Source organism: Mandrillus leucophaeus, unplaced genomic scaffold (assembly GCF_000951045.1).
Source record: "Mandrillus leucophaeus isolate KB7577 unplaced genomic scaffold, Mleu.le_1.0 Scaffold1282, whole genome shotgun sequence".
Taxonomy (NCBI): Eukaryota; Metazoa; Chordata; class Mammalia; order Primates; family Cercopithecidae; genus Mandrillus; species Mandrillus leucophaeus.
The window spans coordinates 139237-158875 of record NW_012101232.1 but is presented as its reverse complement, the minus strand read 5'-3'; the positions used below and the strand labels follow the sequence as shown (position 1 = coordinate 158875).

Genomic DNA, 19639 nt, shown 5'->3' with positions numbered 1-19639 from the left:
TAAATGACGAGTTAATGGGTGCAGCACACCAACATGGCACATGTATACATATGTAACAAACCTGCACGTTGTGCACATGTACCCTAGAACTTAAAGTATTAAAAAAAAAAAAACAACTAGACAAACACTGGCAAAATGACTGAAAATAAATACTGAATGTATACAACCTAAATGAAAGCAAATATGGAAGTTGACATGTCAGAATAGAAAATAAATGTCATATCCCCTGCCAAAAAAAAAAAAAGGACAGAAAAAAACAGCAAAAACTACAATTACTTTTGCACCAAACTAATATAAAAGGCCTTGTCCAACAGGAAAATATCACAATTCTAAATATATATGCACCTAACACTGGAACTGCTGAATTTATAAAACAATTACTACTAGATGTAAGTAATGAGATAGACAGCAACTAAATAATAGTGGAGGACTTCAATACTCCTACTGACTGCACTAGACAGGTCATCAAGACAGAACGTCAACAAAGAAACAATGGATTTAAATTATGCCCCGTTACAAATGGACTTAACATATCTACAAAATATTCTACCCAACAACTACAGAATATGCATTCTATTCATCAGCGCATGGAACTTCCTTCAAGACAGACCATATGATAGGCCAGAAAACAAGTTTCAATAAAGTTAAGAAAACTGAAATTATATAAAGTACTCTTTCAGATCACAGTGGAATAAAAATGGAAATCAATTCCAAAAGGAATCTTCAAAACCAAGCAAATACATGAAAATTAAATAACCTGCTTCTGAATGATTATTGGGTCAACATTGAAATCAAGATGGAAATTAGAAAATTATTCAAACTGAATGATAATAGTGACATAACCTATCAAAACCCCTGGAAGACAGGAAAGGTGATGCTAAGAGGAAACTTCATAGCCTTAAAGGCCCACATAAAAAAGTAAAAGAATACAAACAGCCAATCTAAGGAACTAGAGAAACACCTCAAGGAACTAGAGAAACAAGAACAAACCAAATCCAAACCAGCAGAAAAAAGGAAATAACCAAGATCAAAACAGAACTAAATGAAATTGAAACAAAAAAATACAAACGATAGATGAAAACAAAAAGCTGGTTCTTTGAAAAGATAAATGGACAGATCATTAGCAAGATTAACCAAGAAAAGGAAAGAGAAGATCCAAATAAGCTCAATTAGAAATGAAATGGGAGCTATCACGACTGATACCACAGAAATACAAAAGATTATCTAAGGCTACTTACTAAAAACACCTTTATGCACATAAACTAGAAAACCTAGAGGATGCTGAATTCCTGGAAAGATACAGGAAGCTTCAATCAGGAAGAATTAGAAACCCTGAACAGATCAATAAAAAGCAGCGAGATTGAAACAGCAATAAAAAAATTACCAGAAAAAAAATTCCAGGACCAGACAGATTCACAGTTGAATTCTACTACACCTTCAAAGAAGAATTGGTACCAATCCTATTGACACTATTAGACAAGATAGAGAAAGATGGAATCCTCCCTAAATCATTCTACGAAGCCAGTATTACCCTAATAACAAAACCAGGAAAGCACATAAGACATGCAAAAAAACTAGACCAATAACCTTGATGAAAGTAGATGCAAAAACTCTTAACAAAATACTAGCTAACCACATCCAACTATCAAAAAGACAATCCACCATGATCAAGTGTGTTTCATACCAGGGATGCAGGGACAGTTTAACATACGCAAATCAATAAATGTGATATACCACATAAAAAGAAGTAAAAACAAAAATCACATGACCACCTCAAGAGACATGGATAAAGCCTTTCACAAAAGCCAGCATCCCTCAAAATCTGGCATCCCTTTTTGATTAAAATCCTCAGGAAAATCAGCATACAAGGACATATCTCAGTGTAATAAAAGCCATCTATGATAAACCCACAGCCAACATAACACTGAATGGGGAAAAGTTGAAAGCATTCCCTCTTAGAACTGGAAAAAGACAAGGATGTGCACTTTCACCATTTCTATTCAACATAGTACTAGAAGTCCTAGCCAGAGCAATCAGACAAGAGAAACAAATAAAAGGCATCCAGATCAGTAAAGAGGAAGTCAGACTGTCACTGTTTGCTGATGATTTGATTGCATGCCTAGAAAACCCTAAAGATTCCTCCAAAAAGCTCCTAGAATGGATAAACAGATTCAGCAAAGTTTCAGGATACAAAATTAACGTACACAAATCAGTAGCTCCGCTATATACCATCAGTGACCAAGCTGAGAATCAAATCAAGAACTCAACCCCTTTTATAATAGTTGAAAAATAAAATAAAATAAAATAAAATACTTAGGAATATGTCTAACCAAGGAGATGAAAGGCCCCTACAAGGAAAACCAAAAAACACTGCTGAAAGAAATCAGAGATGACACAAACAAATGTAAACACATCCCATGCTCATGGATGGGTAGAATTAATATTGTGAAAATGACCATATGGCCAAAAGCAATCTACAAATACAATTCCCATCAAAATACCACCATCATTCTTCACCGAACTAGAAAAAACAATCCAAAAATTCATATGGAACCAAAGAGCCCACATAGCCAAAGCAAGACTAAGCCAAAAGAAGTAATCTGGAGGCATGACATTATCTGATTGCAAACTATACTATAAGGCCATAGCCACCAAAACAGCATGGTGCTGGTACAAAAATAGGCACACAGACCAACGGAACAGAATAGAGAACCCAGAAATAAATCTAAATACTTACAGCCAACTGATCTTTGACAAAGCAAACAAAAACATCAAGTGTGGAAAGGACACCCTATTCAACAAATGGTGCTGGGGAAACTGGCAAGCCACATGTAGAATAATGAGAAACTGGATCCTCAGCTCTCATCTTATACAAAAATCAACTCAAGATGGATCAAGAACTTAAATCTAAGACCTGAAACTGTAACATTTCCAGAAGATAACATTGGCAAAACCTTTGTAGACACTGGCTTAGACAAAGATTTCATGACCAAGAACCCAAAAGCAAATGCAAGAAAAACAAAGATAAAGAGGTGGAACTTAACTAAAGAGCTTTTGCATGGCCAAAGGAATAGTCAGCAAAGGAACAGACAACTCACAGAGTGGGAAAAAATCTTCACAATCTATACATCTGACAAAATACTAATATCCAGAATCTAAAAGGAACTCAAACAAATTAGCAAGAAAAAAAATCCAAACAAAAAGTGGGATAAGGATATGAATAGACAATTCTCAAAAGAATATATACATATGGCCAATAAACATACGAAAAAATGCTCAACATCACTAATGATCACAGAAATGGAGTCAATACCACAATGCGATACTACCTTACTCCCTGCAAGAATGGCCATAATTAAAACGTCAAAAAATAATAGATGTTGATGTGGATGTGGTGAAAAGGGAACACTTCTACACTGCTGGTGGGAATGTAAACGAGTACAACCACTATGGAAAACCGTGTGGAGATTCCTTAAAGAACTAAAAGTAGAACTACCATTTGATCTAGCAATCCCACTACTGGGTACTGACCCAGAGGAAAAGAAATTGTTATAGGAAAAAAATACTTGTACATGCATGTTTATAGCGGTACAATTTGCAATTGCAAAAATGTGGAACCAGTTCAAATGCCCATCAATCAACGAGTCGATAAAGAAACTGTGGTGTATATATATATATATATATATACACTATGGAATACTACTCAGCCATAAAAAGGAATGAATTAATGGCATTCACAGCAACTTAGATGGGATTAGAGATTTTTATTCTAAGTGAAGTAACTCAGGTCTGGAAAAACAAACATCATATGTTCTCACTCATAAGTGGGAGCTAAGTTATGAGGATGCAAAGGCATGATACAGTGGACTTCGGGGGTGGGGGAAGGGTGAGAAGTAGGTGAGGAAAAGACTGCAAATTGGGTTCAGTGTATACTGCTTGGGTGATGGGTACACCAAAGTCTCACAAATTACCACTAAAGAACTTACTCATGTAACCAAATACCACCTGTTTCCCAAAAACCTATGGAAATACATTAATTTTAAAAAAAGAAAATAAAATCTTGGACCAAATGGTTATATAAGGCTGTGTTGTTTAATTTCGACATATTTATTAATTTTACAGTTTTCCTTCTGTTAGTGTTTTCTAGGTTCATTCCACTGTGAACAGAAAAGATACTTGGTAATTTGAAAGTTTTGAAATGTATTAGTTTGCTAGAGCTATCCTAACAAAATACCAGTCCGAGTGACTTAGCCAAAATTTATTGTCTCACATTTCTGGATGCTGGAGGTACAAGATCAAGATGTAAGTAGGCTTGGTTTCTCCTGAGGCCTCTCTCCTTGGCTTGTCTCTCTCATTGTGTCCCCACATGGCCCTTCCTCTATGTGCACACATCTCCTTCTTGTTATAAGCGCACCAGTCATATTAAATTAGAACCCACTCTAACCTTAATTACCTTTTTAAAGGCTCTATCTCCACATAGCCACATTCTGAGGTGTAACGCGAGGTAGGATTCTACATTTTAAATTTCAGGGAACCACAATTCAATTCATAACAATTTGTTTTGTGGCTTAACATATGGTCTAACCTAAAGAATGTTACGTGTGCACTCAAGAATGGGTATTATATTTTTGAATGGAATATTTTACACATGTTTATTGGGTCTAATTGGTTTAAACAGCTGTTGAATCCTTTATTTTCTCATGGCTCTCCTGTATGTTTGTTCTGTCCATTATTGAAAGTGGGTATTGAAGTCTTCAACAATTATTATAGATCTATTTCTCCCTTCAAGTCTGTCCATTTCTACTTCATATATTTTGGGGCTCCTTTGTTAAGTGTGTATATATTTAGAATTATTTTATGTTTTTGCTGTGTTAAACTTATTATCAATTTATAATGTCCTTTGCATCTCTTGTAAACTTTTTTAGACTTAACAAGTCAATTTTGTCTGATAATAATATAGTCACCCCTGTTCTTTTTTAGCATTTTCATTTTTTTTGCTATCAACCATTTTGTATCCTTATATTTAACTTGATTCTCTTGTAGATGGCTTATAGATGGATTCTTGTTTTGTTTAATCTTTTCTACCAATTGCTACCTTTTAACAGTTGCGTTTCATTCATTTATATGATTACCAATAAAGAAGAAATTCACTTTTTCCTTATGCCTTATACACTTTTTTCTTATGCCTTATATACTTTTTTGCTTTTCAATTACTTCATTACTAGATATTTTTCTATTTTGTGTGTGTGTGTGTGTGTGTGTGTGTGTGTGTGTGTTTCACTTTAATTCCCTTCTTTTCTCCCATTCTCTATATTAGTTATTTTCTTAATAATTTTCTGGGAAATTACAATCAACATCTTAAATAACAACATCCTTTGAATAATACCAACTAAGTTTCAATAGTCTACAAGCACTCTGCTCCTCTATATCTCTACTCCCTCCCTTTTTCTTATTGTCACAGACTATATCTTTATACGTATTATTAAATGCATTTGCCCATAAAATTATATAGGAAAAAGAGAAATAACAATACCAAAAGCACAGTAACATTGGCTTTTACATTTACCTATGTAACTACCTTGACCAATAGTCTTTATTTTTTTCTTTTGGCTTCAAATTGCTGTTTTAGTATTTCCTCCTTTCAGCCTGAAGGACTTGCCGTAGCATTTCTTGTCTATCAGTAATGAACTACTTTGGCTTTTATAATATTTGGAAATGTGTTAATTTCTCCTTTATTCTTATTTATTATTATTATTATTTTTGAGACAGCAGTTTGCTGTGTTGCCCAGACTGGAGGGAATGCAGTGGCTGTTCACACACATGCTCATAACACACTGCAGCCTCAAGTTCTTGGGTTTCAGCAATCTTCCTTCCTCAGTCTCCCAAGTCATTGAGGTTATAGATGCATGCCACCAGGCCCAGCTTCATCTACTTTATTCTTAAAGATATTGTTGTCAGATATACAATCCTGACTGACAGTTTCTTTCAGGTCTTTAAATACATCATCCCACTGCTTTCTGGCCCCCGTAGTTTCTTTTTGCTTTTTTTTTTTTTGCTTCCTTTTTTGATTGATTGATTTTGGACCTCATAGTTTCTGATGAGAAATAAGCTGTTAATATTATTGAGGATCCCTTATACATAACAAGTTGCCTCCCTCTTGCTGCTTTCAATATACCATCTTTGTCTTTGGGTTTCATCAGTTTCACAATGTGCCTTGGTGTGGACCTCTTTGATTTTATTATGCTTGAAGTACATTGGCCTTCTTGGGTATGTACAGTAAAGATTTTCATCACATTTGAGGAGTTATATTATTCTTCAATAATTTCAAATTAACATTTCAAATGGTAGCAATTACCATGCCACATTCCCTAGCTCCACAATCCTGGTTCAGATTGCTGGGACCAGGGTGGATTACGTGTTTTGATTGCTAATTGCTGGTTTTGATCACTGAGGGGCTGGCACAGAAGCTGGCAGACATTGTTCCTCAGCCATTATTCTTCAAATATTTTTTCTGGTGTTTACTTCCTCTCCTCTCTTCTCCTTCTGGTACTCCTATAATACACAGGGTTCTACGCTTGATAGTGTCCCACAGGTCCTTCGGGCTCTGTTCATTTATTTCATTCTGCTCCTCAGACAGAAAGAGTTCAATTTTCTTTCTTCAAGTTCAATAAGCCTGTGTTCTGCCTCCTCAAATCTGCTGTGGAATCTTTCTAGTGTGTGAGTTTTTTTTTTTTTTTTTTTTTTGTGGCAGGGTTTCACTCTGTCACCTAGGCTGAAGTGCAGTGGCATGATCTCAACTCACTGCAACCTGCGCATCCCAGGTTCCAACCATTCTTGTGCCTCAGCTTCCCAAGTAGCTGGACTGCAGGAGTGCACCACCATATCCAGCTAATTTTTGCATATTTTATAGAGATGGGGTTTCTTCATGGTGCTCAGGCTGGTCTTGAACTCCTAGACTCAAGCAATCCACCCAGCTCAGCCTCCCAAAGTGCTCAGATTATAGGCGTTAAGTCACCACACCCAATCTCTAGTGTGTTTTTGAAATTTAAATTATTGTACTTTCAGCTCCAGAATTTCTCTTTGTTTTTTAAATAATTTCAATATCTTTGTTGATATTTTCATTCTGTTTTGATATCATTTTCCTGATTTCCCTTAGTTATTTATCTATGGGTTCCTTTAACTTATTGAACATATTTAAGACAACTGATTTCACATTTTTGACTAATAAGTACAATACCTGAATTTCCTCAGGGATGGCTACATAAAATTATGTTTTTCCTGTATTGGGCCATATTTTCCTGTTTCTTTGTTTGTTTTGTAATTTTTTGTTGAGAATTGGACATTTCAGTAGTATTTTATAAAAACTCTGGGAATCTATCCCACTCCTCAGGGATCGCAGAATCTTACTTGCTGAAGACTGGAATTGTCCATCTGTGATTTTTCCAAATTATACGTTAATACTTGCTGTAAGTGTTCAACTGTACTGTAGAGTTCCACAACAGGCACTTCATATGGTTCCTTCCAGGTTGGTAGTTATTTAGATAGAGGGATGGATTTCTGGAACTTCCTACTCTACACCATTTTCATGACATTACTCCTCTCAGTTGCTCTCTTTACTTAGTATCTTACATTAGGAAGAGCACGGTAATTTGTTTGCTAATATTTAGTTCAAATGTTGCCATTTCTGCTTCCCTCTACTGGAAATAACAATATACATATGAATATGAGAGACTCTGAGCAGTCCTACAATGTAACAACTGGTACACATTTAAGGAGCCGTTTCCAAACTTATTTGAGCACAAAACACTTTAATCATATTTCCCTGCTATAGTCTGAATATGTTTCCCAAAGTTCAAGCATTAGAAACTTAATTTCCAATGCAACAGTACTGGGAGGTGGGACCTAATAAATTATGAGGGTGCTACCTTCCTGAATGGATTTATGTCATTGCCATGGGAGTGGGCTAGCTATCACAAGAATGGCCTTGTTATAAAAGCACGTTTGGCTCCCTCTTGCTTTTGTGCTCTCTTGCCCTTTCACCTTCTGCCATGGGGAGATGAAAAATGAAGGTCCTCAACAAATAGTGGTGCTATGCTCTTGGACTTCCCAGCTTCTAGAACCATAAGACAAATACATGTTTTTCTTTCACTGAGACAGTGTCTCACTCTATTACCCAAGCTGAAGTGCAGTAGTGTGATCATGGCTCAATGCAGCCTTGACCTCCCTGGGCTCAGGTTATTCTCCCACCTCAGCCTCCCAAGGAGCTGGGACTACAAGCATGCACCATCGTGCCTAGCTAATTTTTGTATTTTCTGTAGAGATGGGGTTTGCCCAGGCTGCTCACAAACTCCTGAAGTCAAGCAATCCACTGCCCACCTCAGCCTCCCAAAATGTTGGCATTATAGACAAGATCCACTGCACCGGGCTGACAAATTTCTATTGCTTATAAATTATGCAGTCTGAGATTTTCTGTTATAGCATCACAAAACAGACTAAGATATACCCCATTGAAGAGTGTCATCTAACTTCACTTCCTCCTCATGCAGAATAAATGACTACTTTCCTTCTCTTCCTTCCAGTTTTTCAGATTATCCAGATTATCCTCACAGTCTTTATCTTTTCCCTTTTCATACTGCATTAATTTTCTTTCCTACTTATTTCTTCTCAAGACACCCTGTAATTTTGATGAAAAAGACTGAATTCCTCGTTGTCCCAACAGGAAGATAATCTCACCCAGTAAACAAATCTTCCATCTTTAGTACTGCTTTGGTCTCAGCAATAGGAGCCAGCAATTTATTTATTTCAAAGAATCTCACGTGGCAAATATGAAACAGGAACCAAAGCAGTTATGAATAGGCCAACGGGCTCTACCTCTGTCTGCTGCCAATTACCACACATTGGTTATACTAAAAACCCAGACAAGCCGACAGAGTTTCTCTTTTGGAATCACAACCTCTCTTGTGTTTACTCTAGGCTCTAATTACTGCTGGCACCAAAAAACTACCATTGACTGGGCCCCACAAATCGTCCCAAGTCTCCCATTTCAGTACATGGCATGATCATTCACTTGTTTGTGCAAGCCAAAAACTTAGTTGTCTTGTTTCCTATCTTTCCTTAAATACCACATCAAACCCATCAGCAAACCCTGTTGCCTGTAACTCCAAAATATATTCCAAATCCACTATTCCCCATCATAGTCCAAAGCACCACCTTCTTCCACACTTGGGCTACTCCCACAGCCTCCGAGATGCATTTATTCTGCCCTTCTACCTCCAGTCATCCTCCACAGACTTTAAAGGGTGAATCAGATCATCATGCCTCTCCTGTAAATCTCAGCTTGTTAACACTACACATGGGGAGGTTCTCCAGATTCATTTTCTGCTGCTACTGCCTTGGAATTTCCACTTTGTACACAAAGCACTATATACACCCCTGCATATGTCTTACACTAGGCCATTCTGACTTTTTGGTCTTTACTCATGTGGTCTCCTCTACTCCAAATGCCCTCATAGTCCCTCCCCTGCTTCTTTGTAACATAGCCCTTTTAGCTCAGATAGGACATCATCAACTTCAGGAAGCTACCCCTGATATCACATCTCTCAGTCTGTACTCTCCCCAGCACACACACACATAAACACAGGTACACACACACACTCTCACACATACACTCACATACATAACCACCCAGCCCTATTGACCTACCTACTGGTTGTGCTTACCTCCTCAATCCTCTTGCAACCTCTGTACAGATACCTATTACTACGCCTACAATGGTCTTTTATAACTTGTTTGTATTACTTTTCTCTTCCACCACACTGTGAGCTCCTTAAGGGCAGAAACAATTTGACATTCATGTTGAATGTTGTATTCCCAGGAATTCTAGTACAAGGCTTATTAAAGAGTAAGTTAAGTAAACATTCAGTAAATCATTTTAAATGAATGTACAAATCAACAAAGTCTCATTCAATTAGGGAGGATAAACAAGGCTGACAACATCTTCATGATGATTTAATACAATATTAATCATATAGTTACTGAGCGCCTACTACGTTTCAACCATTATTCTAGGCATTGCGAATACAGTAGTAAAAAAAATTTTGATTTGAATGTTTTAGCCAAAGCAGTAAGACATTAATCAGATAAAGAAGCATTAGTATTGGGAAGGAAATAACAAAATTATTATTCTAAATGATATAACTATAAAAAGAAAACCTGTCACCAGTAAATAAATATAAGAAAAAGTACAGGCATATCTTGGAGATACTGTAAGTATAGCTACAGACCACTCCAATAAAGTTATTATAACAGTAAAGCAAGTCACATGAATTTTTGTTTCCCATTGCATATAAAAGTTATGTTTACACTATATTATAGCCTGTAAGGTATGCAACAGCATTATATCTAAAAAAAGTGCATACCTTAATCAAAAACACTTTATTGATAAAAAATGCAGCCTTCAGTAAGTCATAATCTTTTTGCTGAGAGAGGGTCTTGCCTTGATGTTGACTGCTACTGACTGATTGGGGTGGTGGTGTGCAAAGGCCGGAGTGGTTGTGGCAATTTCTTAAAGAGAACAATGAAGTTTGCTGCATCAATTGACCCTTTCTAGAAAGGGTTCTCTGTAACATGAGATACTGTTTGATGGTATTACTGGAACTTCTTTCAGAATTGCAGTAAAACCTCTCAAACTTGCGCTGCTTTATCAATTAAGTTTATGGAATACTCTAAATTACTTGTTGTCCTCTCAACAATGTTCACAGCTCTTCACCAGTAATATATTCATCTAAAGAAATCAGTTTCTGGCCAGGCGCGGTGGCTCGCGCCTGTAGTACCAGCACTTTGGGAAGCCGAGGCGGTCAGATTACCTGAGGTCAGGAGTTCGAGACCAGCCTGGCCAACACAGTGAAACCCCATCTCCACTAAAAATACAAAAATTAGCCAGGCGTGGTGGCACATGCTTGTAATCCCAGCTATTAGGGAGGCTGAGGCAGAAGAATTGCTTGAGCCCGGGAGGCGGAGGTTGCAGTGAGCCAAGATTGTGCCACTGAACTTCAGCCTGGCTGATAGAGCGAGACTCTTGTCTCAAAACAAACAAACAAACAAAAACAAGAACAAACACACAAAACCAGTTTCTTTGCTCATTCATAAGAACCAACTCCTCATCCGTTAAAGTTAGGAGACTTCAGCAATTCAGTCCCATCTTCAGGCTTTACTTCTGAGTTCTCTTGCTTTTTCCACCACATCTGCAGTTACTTCCTCCACTGAAGTCTTAAACCCCTGAAGTCACTAATAAGGGTTGGAATCAACTTCTTCCATACTCCTGAAAATGTTGATATTCTGACCTCCTCCCATGAGTCATGAATGTTCTTAATGGGAGGTAGAATGGTGAATCCTTTCAGGAAGGTTTTCAATTTACTTTGCTCAGACCCTTGAAAGGTGGCCGGGCACGGTGACTCACGCCTGTAATCCCAGCACTTTGGGAGGCTGAACTGGGTGGATCATGAGGTCAGGAGTTCGAGACCAGCCTGACCAACATGGTGAAACCCCGTCTCTACTAAAAATACAAAAATTAGCTGGGCATGGTGGCACACGCCTGTAATCCCAACTACTCAGGAGGCTGAGGCAGGAGAATCACTTGAACCTGGGAGGCGGAGGTTGCAGTGAGCTGAGATCGCACCACTGCACTCCAGCCTGGGCAACAGAGCGAGACTCCATCTCAAACAAACAAACAAAAAAAGGAATCATTATCTATGGCAGCAAGACTTGAAAGTCAAAGTTACCCCTTGATCCACAGGCTGCAGAATGGATGTTGTGTTAGCAGGCATGAAAACAACGTTCATCTCCTTGTACATCTAGAGCTCTCGGCTGACTAGGTGCATTGTCAATGAGGGGTAGTATTTTAAAAGAAAATTTTTTTCTTTCTTTTTTTTTTTTTCCTGAGTAGTAGATCTCAACAGTTTGGCTTAAAGTATTCAGTAAACCATTCTGTAAACAGATGCACTGTCATCCAGGTTTTATTGTCCCATTTATAGAGCACAAGCAGAATAGATTTAGCATAATTCTTAAAGACCCTAGAATTTTCAAAATGGTAAATAAACACAGGCTTCAATTTAAAGTCACCAGCTGTATTAGACCTTAATAAAAGAGTCAGCCTGTCCTTGGAAGCTTTGAAGCCAGGCATTGCCTTTTCCTCTCCAGCTATGAAAGTCCTAGGTGGTATGTTCTTCGAATGTAAGGCTGTTTCATCTACACTGAAAATCTGCTGTTTAGTGTAGCCACCTTCATCAATGATCTTAGCTATATCTTCTGGATAATTTGCCGCAGTTTCTCTGTCAGCACTTGCTACTTCATCTTGTACTTTTATATTATGGGGGAGTTTCTTAAATCTCATGAATCAACTTCTCATGAGTCATGATCATGATTCTCATGAATCAGCTTTGAATTTTTCTTCCGAAGCTTCCTTACCTCTCTCAGCCTTCAAAGAACTGTAGAGGGTTACAGTCTTGCTCTGGAGTAGGCTTTGGTTTAAGAGAATGTTATGGTTTGTTTGACCTTCTATCCAGACAACTCAAACTTTCTCCATATTAGCAATAAGGCTTTCTCAATATTTGTATGCTCACTGCAATAGCACTTTTAGTTTCCTTCCAGAGCTTTTCCTTTTCATTCAAAACTTGCCTAACTGGCACAAGAGGCCTAGCTTTTAGCCTACCATGCCTTTTGACATGCTTTCCTCACTAAGCTTAATCACTTCTAGCTTTTGGTTTAAAGTAAAAGATATGCAATTCTTCCTTTCATGTGACCACTTAGAGGGCATATTAGGGTTATTAACTGGTCAGATTTCAATATTGTTGTGTCTCATGGAATAGGGAGGTCTGAGGATAGAAAGTGAGATGGGGGAACATCTGGTTGATGGAGCAGTTAGAGCACACACGGTATTTATCAATAAAGTTTGCCATCCTATATAGCCATGGTTCATGGCACCTCAAAATAATTACAATAGCAATATCAAAGATCACACATCACGGATCACCATAACAGATAATAATTATGAGAAACTCTGAAATATTGGGATAATTATTCAAATGTGATATAGAGACACGAGGTGAGCACATGCTGTTAGAAAAATAGCACTGAGAGACTTGTTGGATTCAGGGTTGACAAACCTTCAATCTGTAAAAAGTGAAACATGGGTGAAGTGCTATAAAAGCAAAAAAGCACAGTAAAATGAAGTGAGCTATATTCAATGTGACCAGCTGCAGGGACTCTGCTATGAGGTTTACAGATGACTTTACAATATCAAGGAGTCAAAGCAGCAACAGCAAAAACAAAACACATACCCTTTACTATACTAAAACAGTTCCTAAAACCTACTTTGAAACAGTATCTGAAGTACATACCAAACTACATATGTAACAATATCTACCACATAGCTGTTTATGATAGTAAAAGAACCAATATGTACCATACCCTGAGAATATGGCAAGTGTTTTAAAAATTATATCACATGTGTCTGTTGGCTGTATGAATGTCTTCTTTTGAGAAATGTCTGTTCATATCCTTTGCCCACTTTTTGATGGGGTTGTTTGTTTTTTTTCTTGTAAATTTGTTTGAGTTCTTTGTAGGTTCTGGATATTAGCCCTTTGTCAGATGAGTAGATTGCAAAAATTTTCTCCCATTCTGTAGGTTGCCTGTTCACTCTGGTGCAGCACAGCAACATGGCACAAGTATACATATGTAACAAACCTGCACGTTATGCACATGTACCCTAGAACTTAAAGTATAATAATAATAATAAAAAAGAAAAGAAATAAAAATGGTCCATGCATGAACTAAAAAAAAAAAAAATTATATCACACTGTGCAGCCATAAAAAATGTTGAGTGTGGTGTGATGAGAAACTGGCAGCAGCTGAGACAGCTTCAATCTTTACAGGTTACTAGGGAAATCATACATCAAAAGCCTCAAAACCCACTGGTATTCTATGACCAAGAATTTCTACTTCTAGAAATAGTCTAAGAACCAAATCAGAAGGCAGGTATAATGATAAATATTTCACCCAAGCAGTGTTTAAAACAGCTAAAAATAGAAAGCAACCTTAACAATCCTAAATAAGAGGATGTTTAAATTACCACATATTCATATAGTGGAATACTAAGTAGTGACTAAAAAGATGACGATATGAATGGACCGATGGAAGGGTATACTCATGACAATAGGGAAAGTCAGACTTCACTCTTCCAGCATACTGGGATGTGTATTCTGAGGAGAAGCAAAGTATTGGTATCAGGGGATACCAATAAATACTTCTGAATGAATGAGAGGTGTCCTGGTTGTCCCTGGATACACTCTCACACACTTAACCTCTCACCCACCCTCATTCTGGCATTAGATTTCATGGCAGGATGTAATCAGGCAGATGGTTTCTACCTTCCTCTCTCCCCAATATCATTATAGTAAATTCCTTCATTTGTTTTTTCTACTATATCTGTGTTCAAGTGGTGAGATGTTTCTTTGGAATCATTATAAAGCTTTCAATTTGCTTGAGTAGTAAAAGCTGTTTATTCATTAGTTAATAAATGTTGAAACTATGGGACATGGGATTCATTTTACTATTTTATTTTTATATGTCTGAAATTACATAAGTTGGTTCCTGTTATACAATTCTATGACTATTTCATAATGCAATTAATTAGAGGCAAGACATTTTACTCCTATCTTTATTTTCAGATTGCCAGAGGCAAAGCTGCATTACATCTCATTGGAATCCAATGAGAATTTATCAAGTAATATCTACAGAGGGCTCTTGAGCACCTCGGGGTAAGCAGCCATTATACCTAAACTCACATTTATTACTCCAGGACCAATATGAGCATCTAAAGTCTACTGATTCTTTTAAAAAACTGTGCCCATGTTAAAAAACAGTTTAAATGAACACAGAAGGGTGCTAGTGGGAAAAGGACAGCCAGCCCACAAGGAAAAATATATTCAATATTATTTCTCAAGTTTCCATAAAAAAAAAAAAAAACTAGTCCTTTAAAAATTAGTTTGGTTTTCTTTCATTAAGCATGAGGTGTTTTTTTTTGTTGTGTGTAGACAGGGTCTTGCTCTGTCACCCAGGCTGGAATGCAGTGGTGCAATCTTGGCTACCTGCAACCTCCATCTCCTGGGCTCAAGTGATTCTCTCACCTTACCCTCCCAAGTAGCTGGGACCACAAGCACACGCCACCCACACCCAGCTACTTTCTGTGTTTTTAGTAGAGACGGGGTTTCACCGTGTTGGCCAGGCTGGTCTCGAACTCCTGACCTCAAATGATCCGCCTGCCTTGGCCTCCTAAACTGCTGGGATTATAGGCGTGAGCTAACGCGCCTAGCCTCTTCTATTTTCTTAAGTATTATATGTTGAATACAGGCAAATAATCACTTGACAGCCCACAGGCATTCCTGCGGAGAGTAACACCCAGGGGTTGTTTGGTAAGATCCAGACCAACAAACATTCCAAAGTCTAATGATAATAACTCATTTACTTGTAAAGTCTAAGGAGTCACTGGGATTTAGAAATTCTTGGTCATATAAATCTTTGTAGATAAGCTTGATCTAATTTTACTTCTCATAAGCCCAAGAAAATGTCCTACATTTAAAGCCTCTAAAACATCTTCCCTGAAGGAAAATAATCATATTTAGGTATTTAAAAAACAAGGTCATTTAATAAATGCATTTTAAAACATATAAAGGTGTGCCGAAAAAATCAGAAGTTGAGAAGGGACCAGGCCTGGTGGCTCAGGCCTATAATCCCAGAACTTTGGGAGGCCAATGTGGGAGGACTGCTTGAGGCCAGGAGTTTGAGACCAGCCTAGGCAACATAACAAGACTCTGTCTCTACAAAAAATAGAAAAAGAAAAAAAGAATTTAAAAAGCTGAGGAGGGAGGAGATTTTTTAAAAATAATAACAATAAAAGGCTCTGCCACCACAAATGAACTTAGACACTAATGAAAGAGCTAAATTCCACAAGGGAGTAAAACCAAGGGGTGAACAAAGAAGATCCGAATGAGGACTGATTTCTGAAGGAGGGAAGACAGGTTCAAGGTAAGAGAGATGCTGACAGAAGTCCTGTGCTGCTGTGCACTCCATGAACACGGAGAGGGGAGCATCACGTCAGAACCCTGGCCAGACACTACCTTTAAAGCCCTACTCCGTGAATGCAGAGATTAACCTAAAAAACCTATCAATTTGTTTTTAATCCAGTAAGTTAAACCTAAAGTTATTATAGAAAAATAGGCAGGATTACATAACTTACATATAGATTACATATAGTCACTGGGATGTGTTAAACACATAATTGAATATTTAAGAATTAAAAAAAATTGGAAGATTATACTCCAAATTGTTAACAGCAGTCATCTACAATGAGTGTGATTAATTGAAGAGGTGGGGGTAAGAGGATTCACTTTCTAAGTTATATATTTCTGAATTAACTTTTACAATGCATATTTGAAAATAAATGTTAAAGGCAAATATTTAAAGCAAAAAAGAAAGGAAGCAATTATTAGGAGGAAAGTTCTAAAAATTAAGCTTAATGAGATGTGAGTAGTCCCAGCGGTTATTAAAACACCATATAAAACTATAGTAATTGAAATAGTATAATACTAGCATGTGCAAATACAGTTACATTAAAAGAGCAAATAGCCCAAAATATATGTAGGTATTTAGTACACGATAAAGGCAGCATTAAAATCATATGAAGAAAAAACAGAATGTTCAATAAATAATGTTGGGACTCCTGGTGGCCATTTGGAAAAAAATAAAATTGCATTCACTACACCTCACATATTACACATAAATTCCAGGAGTGTCAAAAGACTTAAATGTAAAATTTTTAAAAATCCATAAAAGTCTTAGAATAAAACAGAGAATAACTTTTATACCTCATAGTAAGGAAAACCTTTCTATCAATGACACAAAACTCACAGAAGAAAAGATGGGTAAAATCAACCACAGAAAAACAGAAAATTTCTGCTCATCAAAACAAAGCAACAAAACAAACCCCTGTCCCCTAAAAACGTCAAAAGTCAAATGACAAATGGGGAATGAACTAACTGCAATGTGTATGACTGACAAGGCGCTACTTTTTTTTTTTTTAATCATTTATAAAAAGTTGGTAGAAATCACTAGGACCGAGAGTCTAAGAGAAGAAAGGTCAAAAGTTATCAATGGACATAAAATGAAATACAAATGATTCTTAAACATGGAGAAATATGCCTAAGCCCATTTTTATGTAAGAGAAATACAAATTAAAATGATAAACATCATATTTCCAATTTTTAACTTGGTCTAGATCAATAGAGTAGGTTTGTAAAGGAGAAGAAAAAGGCACTTCAGGCATTGCTAGTGGGAACATAAAATGGTGCCATTTGACAAAGTCTGCTAAAATTAAAGAGGCACATATCCTCTGATCTAGCAATAATACTTACAAAAATTTATCCTATAGCCCTTCCTCATACACAATGAAAACTTATAAAAAATTACCAGCAAATTAATAACTAGCTCTTAAAACAAGGGTGCTCAAACTTTTCCTCAGAAGTAGTATGTTTTTCTTCTATTCATGCTAAAAATCAATATCCCACTGCAAAAGAGAGCAAACATAGTATCCTTTAAAATACTTTCTGATCCAATAATGACCACTTTTGCTCCTGCAATTCAAACACTAGTATATCTTAATTCATGCTTTTTATTCTCCCCTCTCAAGCGACTAAGAAATATGTAATTAATGTGTTATCCTATTGTCACATAATGCCTGTTAACAAAATTATTTTTCTAAGAAACATAAAAACAAAAACAGCCAGATCTTATAACATATCCTTGGGCAAGAATCTTAATACAGTTGTTTCCTCAACCCTCTCACCCCAAATTATCAGAAATTTGCTGACAGAAGTGGAAACGAGCCATCAGAGACAATCCAGTGCTTCTCTGACAGAAAACCCATGTCCAATCCTGGCTCTCTTCCTCTAGCATTGCTCTATGATAAAGTGACAAAAATGTTCCTGATAAAAATGTCTTTTCTTATGAGGCTGACTCACAGTTGGTGACTGCTGGATTCAGTTCTACGCACTCACCAGGGAGGGAAGATCCGGACAGTGTCCTGGGGACGGCTCCTGAGGTAGCCTGCAGTCTCCTTGGTGAAGAGAACTTTCAGGCCAGCTCCAGGCCTGGGGGTCACACTTCGGGCGGGGCTGGTGGCTGGTGGCCCCAATAACTGCTCACACATGGCAACTTGCATGGCACATTCCTCGTGCAGCTCTAAAATTTTCACAGTTAATACACCGGATTTTCTACCTAGAAGTTGAAGAAAAGAACAAAGCAAAAATGAAATCAAAAGACAGATGATTCAAGCGTGAATAAAGTGTCATGAAAAAAAGATCCACATGCAGATAGCACTCTTCACCTGGAGAAAATGGTCTCCACATTTTGCAAAGTAAAACAGAGACACTACCATGCTCACTATAACACTTTTCTTTAATCAAAATAGGCTTGCATGTTGCATTTAATAAACAGAATTTAAGCAACATAAAATAAACAGTCTTCTGTCATGAAGAAATAGGCCTGTATAAATAGAAACCTTAGACCCATCATTTTAAGGAGCACGCTTTTTACTCCAAGTCTCAAATCCTTTGATGACCACAAGGAGAATATGGCCACTGTGGATTCTTCTTCTTCTTAAGGATGGACCCTCCTCTTTACTATGTTTTGATTCTCTGCTTTGAAATCATGTATGTTACTAGCTGGCTGCAACTGTTCCAATGATCAGAAGGGCTAACAGTTGAAGAGTTATGTGGACTGCTGGGTATTAGAGCTCTAGATTGAAATGGGTGGAATTTGATCTGGATTCAAGTACTGGTTTCCTTATTAAGTTGGCCAAGTTCCATGGCATTCAACACTTCAATTCTCTTATGTGTAAAATGGAGATCCTGCCACCAGCCCCAGGAAACATTTGTTCGGATTAAATGAGATAACTGAAGTTGAGAGTGTGCATAGCCTATACCCCAGAATTCTTAGGTAGGTACCCAGAAACTGTCAGATGCACCAGTATACCTAAACAAGGATACACATCTCAGCGTTGTTTATAAGAGTAGAAAACTGCACCCAGCATGAATCAGTAAGATGGGTAAACTATGGTGTGTTCATACAACAGAACACTGTACGGCACTTAAAATGAGGTGAACTAGATGTGTAAGAATCAGATGAAGAGGTCTCAAGAAATGAAAGGGGATAAACAGGATATACAGAGTATGACACCTACAATGTAATTTTAAAAAACACAGAAATCAATATAATATTGTTTATGAATACAAGATAAGTATAAAAATATAAATAGAAGGATTCACAGAAAAGTCATGAAAGCCACTGTCTCTAAGGAGACAGAAAGAGGAGTATGACTCAGGAGGGGAACCCGGAGGGTTTCAAATTTATGTGTCATATTGTTTCTGTTACAAAAGTATGGGAAACAAACAAAAAAAAAGACAAAGGATTGACATATGTTACTAATTCTAGGCAGTGAGTCTGCTTATGTGTTTCTATTACTCTCTGTGCTTTTTAACTAAAAAAAAATACATAAATTGAGAACAACAAAAATGAAGGGTACAAC

The 19639-nt window shown here is 37.2% G+C and overlaps 1 protein-coding gene across 1 annotated transcript in view; it reads right to left on the bottom strand.

The window, feature by feature from the left end:
* Positions 1-19639, bottom strand: part of SPIDR (scaffolding protein involved in DNA repair) — a 385066-nt gene that overhangs the window by 276457 nt on the left and 88970 nt on the right. The window contains exon 4 of the mRNA XM_011972298.1: positions 18111-18330. Coding sequence (XP_011827688.1) covers positions 18111-18330 — 220 coding nt within the window. The remainder of the gene's footprint in view (positions 1-18110; positions 18331-19639) is intronic.